At 24.8% G+C, this 5,127-nt stretch overlaps 3 protein-coding genes across 3 annotated transcripts in view, besides 8 other annotated features; 1 reads left to right on the forward strand and 2 right to left on the reverse strand.

Annotated features, from left to right (window-relative positions):
* Positions 1–360, reverse strand: EDI_344950 (uncharacterized protein; the record flags this gene model as incomplete). The annotated part of the gene is made up of 1 exon (XM_001733630.1): positions 1–360. A coding segment is annotated over one exon (360 nt), but the record flags the coding sequence as incomplete, so codon positions are not given.
* Positions 151–172: a sequence feature (AT_rich).
* Positions 360–479: a microsatellite.
* A 70-nt stretch (positions 480–549) lies between these two features.
* Positions 550–809: a sequence feature (AT_rich).
* EDI_344960 (multidrug resistance protein, putative) lies at positions 809–2,710 on the reverse strand (the record flags this gene model as incomplete). Its single annotated transcript, XM_001733631.1, has 1 exon — positions 809–2,710. The coding sequence occupies one exon, from the start codon at positions 2,708–2,710 to the stop codon at positions 809–811; it is 1,902 nt and encodes a 633-aa protein (XP_001733683.1).
* A 366-nt stretch (positions 2,711–3,076) lies between these two features.
* Positions 3,077–3,215: a sequence feature (AT_rich).
* Positions 3,216–3,289: 74 nt separating this feature from the next.
* Positions 3,290–3,497: a repeat region.
* Positions 3,498–3,927: 430 nt separating this feature from the next.
* Positions 3,928–4,149: a repeat region.
* Positions 4,105–4,468: a repeat region.
* Positions 4,469–4,930: 462 nt separating this feature from the next.
* Positions 4,931–4,960: a sequence feature (AT_rich).
* Positions 4,961–5,087: 127 nt separating this feature from the next.
* EDI_344970 (protein SOF1, putative) overlaps positions 5,088–5,127 on the forward strand; it is a gene marked incomplete at both ends in the record, with an annotated part of 1,465 nt that continues 1,425 nt past the window's right edge. Inside the window, one exon of the mRNA XM_001733632.1 lies at positions 5,088–5,100. Coding sequence (XP_001733684.1) covers positions 5,088–5,100 — 13 coding nt within the window. The remainder of the gene's footprint in view (positions 5,101–5,127) is intronic.

Below are 5,127 nucleotides of genomic sequence, written 5' to 3' on the forward strand. Positions count from 1 at the left end.
TTGTAATCCTCCTAAAATTACTGTAATTACTTTACATAAATCAACCAATTCTAAAGGCATTTCAAATGCATATATTGGAATAAGTGAAAGATAAACTAAAGACATTAAGAATATTGATGGAATAATTCTTATTCTTTTATATGATAATGGTATTAATATTAATAATATAATTGAAGTAAATAAACAAATCACTGCACTATAAAGATTAATTTTTAATGTTAAAAAATCTAAATATGTATCTGGTGGATTTTCTTTTATTTCTTTAATAAAATTAATCATTCTAATCATTTTGAATTCAGTCTGTTGTGTTACATTTTGTTCTAATAATGAAAGATTAATCAAATCATTAATCTTCTCCATTTATCTTTATTTTGTGTTTTTTTTAAGTTTTTTGTTATTTCTTTTTAATTTTTTTAATTTTCTTAATTAATTTAATTAATTTCTTTTTAATATTATGTTTATGTTCTTTGAATTTAATTCCCTTTTTTACCAATTTACTATTATTTCTAAATCAAGTGATACAGAGTTAGATAGTTTCTGAATTTCTTGTAAATATTTTTTTATATTCAAATTCATTAATTTAGTGTATTTATTTGAAATTATAATATTTATCTGTTTCCAATTTCTATAATCATATTTATTTTAAAATATACTAATAAAACATTATTCAAAACAATATGTTTATATGATTTTATAGTATATTATTATTACCATTTAATTATTATTATATTTACAATATGTTTAAAAGATAAAGAAATACTTTTATATCATTAAAATGAATAATTAATTAATATTTATTTGAATTAATTCATTGTTCCAAATTGTTGCATAGCAAGTGTATAATAAATCCTTTCAATTCTATTAATTCTTGATGTGTTCCTTGTTCTACAATCTTTCCTCTCATAATAACACATATTTTATCTGCATTTTGAATAGTTGATAATCTATGTGCAATAATAATTGTTGTTCTTCCTTTTGATGCTTTGTCAATTGCTTCTTGTACTATTTTTTCACTTTCTGAATCAAGTGCTGATGTAGCTTCATCAAGAAGAAGAATAGATGGTTTTCTAATTAATGCACGTGCAATAGCAATTCTTTGTTTTTGTCCTCCTGATAATAATGCTCCTTTTTCTCCAATTATTGTATCATATCCATCTGGAAGTTTAGAAATGAAATCATGTGCATTTGCCATTTTAGCACATTTAATCATTTCTTCTTCATTTAATGTTTCTCCTTCTCTTGTTCCAAGTATAATATTTTCTCGAATTGTTCCTGCAAATAATATTGGTTCTTGTCCAACTATTCCTATTTGATTTCTTAACCATTTAATATTTAATTCTCTTATATCTTTTCCATCTATTGTTATTTTTCCACTATTTGGATCATAATTTCTTTGAATTAATTGAATAGTAGTTGATTTCCCACATCCTGATACTCCAACTAATGCAATTGTTTCTCCTTTCTTAATTTCAAGATTAAGTCCTTTTAATACTTGATGAGATGGTCTTGTTGGATAAACAAATTGAACATCCTCAAATTTAATATTCCCATTACATTCATTAGGACATTCACCAACTGTAGATTGACAATCAATATCTGGTATTCTATCAATTGTTGTAAATATTTTATAAGCTGATGTTTGTGCTGAAAATAATAAATTTAGTGGTGTTGCAACCATAGCTAATGTTTGAGATCCAATTAACACTGAAAAAAATACTCCCAAAATATCACCAGCAATTACTCCTTTACTTCCTCCTTTTCCTCTAATTACAATACTACCATACCAATTTCCAAGTGCATATGAACAAAATATAAAAAATATACTAAAACCAAATCCTATTCCAAAACATTGTCCTTTAATTGCATTAAAATGTTCATTTTCTTTTATTTTTTCTTCATATTCTTCACTAAATTTATGTTCTTGATTTAATGATTGAACTGTTCTAATATTTCCTATTGTTTCTTCTGCAATACTACCAGCTACTCCAAACACACTTAATGCTTTTGTTTCATATTTCATTGCAACCATTTCAAAACCTGTGAAAGAAAAACATGATAATAGAACTGTTGCCAACACAACTAATGCAAGATCCCATGATTTAATAAATCCAATAATATAACCTGTAATAGTCATTGAGAATATTTGAAAAATCATTCCAAATTTTGGACCAATTCCATCTTGAAAATTTTTAATATCTGTTGCTATTCTTGTTGTTAATTCTCCTGATTCTTGGAAATCATACCATGTTGCATCTTGTCTTAATAATGACTTAAAATATAATTTTCTCACTCTAATTCCTTCTCTTTGGGAAACTACAAACAATGAAAATGTTCTCATAAAACTTAATACCATACTTATTACTCCAAAATATACCATCTTCACAACTACTTTATTCACTGATTCTTTTACTCCTTCAACAATCATATGATTAACTTCTTCATCTATTATTATGTTATATTCTGAAGTGTAGATATAACTATCGATTACGTCTCCCATTAAAAGTAACATCACAGGTTGCAATATTCCATTTCCTATTGAACTTATAATCCCAATGATTAATAAAATCAAATCTATCCAATCTGAATATTTGAATAGTTTTATTAAATTGACTTTTCCTTCTGTATCATGTAATTTCTTCTTTGATAAAATTTCATTAGGGTCTGGATTCACATTGAATATATTAAATGTGTTTAATGGTTCACTCGTCATGTGAATGACTCAAGAATATCTTTTTCAAAGAATTCCACAAAACTTTGAGGCATAACTTATTTTTGGCATTTCAAAAATTCTTATTGATGGAAATGTCCACTTTCTTTATATTCTTTCTTATTTATTATTTATTGTTATCAAAAAAGATTCTATAAACAAAAACAGTATTAACAAAATACTTTTCTATTTCTTCTTATTTTTCAATTCTATTAATTCTACTCTTTTTTTTAAAGTTTCTTCATGTAACTCTTTCTCTTCTTTTTCTTTCTCGTTTTATCCTACATTTCTCATACCCTTTTACTACTGAATCTATTTTATATAAATCAATTCCTTATTCTATTGTTTTATTACTTTGTTTTCTTTCTCTTTATTATTTTTTTATAATCAGATTTTATATATTATAATGTCAATTATTTGAATCAAATTAAAACATTAATAAACTATTTGAATTAATCATTTAAAACTAATATTTCATTTTATTTTGAAGTAAATAATTAATTATTTAGAATGTCTTTTTATTTCTTCTTTTTATAATTCATATGTTTATTTTATTACTTTATACTGTTACTTCATTTTACTATTAAATAATTGAAGATCGAAATTGACACCATAAAAGAAGTCAAAAACCATGTAATTAAAAACATGATGGATGTCACGGAACACTGTTTCTACCACAACCAAATATGTGTAGTGGAATTACATGACGAAGACAAAGGGGTGTGATTAGTCTCCCCTGAGCCAGGAGCAATAGACTCAAATTCTATTAGCACTTAATTAATTGCCTTTTATCACTTCATTTTATTATTTGTTTTACATTCTTTCTTAGCCATTAATAATACCCTATTCATTATATTATTTTTGTTTTTTAAGTACTTTTCAAATTTCTTATTTCATTTTCAAAATTTCAACGGCTTCCTTGTTTAGGTATTCACATAGTTTTGTGACGTTGAGTGTTGTACTCACTGAATCTTTGGTTCTATCAATTTATAAAATATCATGTTTACTACATCTAGAGGATAGAATTCGAGTCTAGAAGAATGTGTTTGTCCTGAACAATCCATATTTTTAGTAAAATTCTTATACACCTTCCAATACAAAGAAGTTGATGTACTTTCAATTAATATTGATTAAAAATATAATATCCAAAAATGAAAACATTTTATAGTACTTTCATATTTTTTGGAAACTAACTATTATATTGCTATCCATAAAACAATGCACATCAGAGACACTACACAGAACCCTAATAGTCCAAGCTTCGAATTACCTAGTTATCATCTGGTTATGACGTGCCTTTGATGAGATAATTCACCACCTAAGATAAATTGGTTATTATTTATTATGACTGATTACTATGGAGGCATTACAATACGGATTATAATTTATAAGGGTTATTATTTATTATGGTATAAGGTTATTTATTATGATGGAAGTATATTTATCAAAGATAGTTTGGGGCTGAATACCTAGTGTGTTATCAAGAAAGACTCTTTAAGGGTTCGATAGTAAAGGAGGTGGTCCATAGTGTTATGGGTATATTCTTCTTATAATATTATTATGAAGAATGAAGAGTTTTAATACTCATTTACTTCAAAATAAAAATCAGACAGCAATTTAAATGAATGAACCATTTAAGTCAAGCACGTTTGAAAAAACATTATTTTAAATGAAATAAAACGTATTGAAGAAACTGATTTTGTTGCTCACTTCTCAAGATGATGAAAACATAACCATAAGTAATTCGTATTTGATTCCTTTTATTGCTGTCCATAAAACAATAAAACATATGCTAACAACGACATATAATACATTCATTTTATTTAAAAGAAATTCCTTTTGATTATTTGTTTGATTTATAAAAATTAGTATGAGAAATTGCTCAATTTATTTATTAACAATAAGTGTTAAGTTATCAATAAAACTATTAAAAGAGTTTGTGAATAGCTACTAGTTTTTGTGAATGATTAAAGTGAAATGAAGTAGTAAAGAGTTTAATTACAATATAAAAATTTATTGGTGTTGATGAAATTAATATTTGTTTCATCTGAATAAACTGAAGTAATACTAAGTTCTATTTTACTCATATCTTTAATAGTGTTATCTCATTCACTAGCTTTTAATCATCAATTTTCTCTTTCTTGTTTCTTTTTTATCATAACAATTAATTTCATTGTTATCTAATTCATCAACAAATTCTTCATAAATTATAATCAAAAGTACTTTTATTTATTATTTATTCATATTTATATTCTCTTTGGATTTGAGTTCATCTGAATAATCACCTGTCAAAACAAGATTGACTATAAGAATCTGTTATACTAAACACACAACAACTAGTCAATAGTTTGTTAAAATATTCATTGAACTTTCATAATACATGTTTGTTTGGAGTTGGAATCTTAAATGATGGTTTGTAA

Source organism: Entamoeba dispar, genomic scaffold, assembly GCF_000209125.1.
Source record: "Entamoeba dispar SAW760 scf_1105229457721 genomic scaffold, whole genome shotgun sequence".
Taxonomy (NCBI): Eukaryota; Evosea; order Mastigamoebida; family Endamoebidae; genus Entamoeba; species Entamoeba dispar.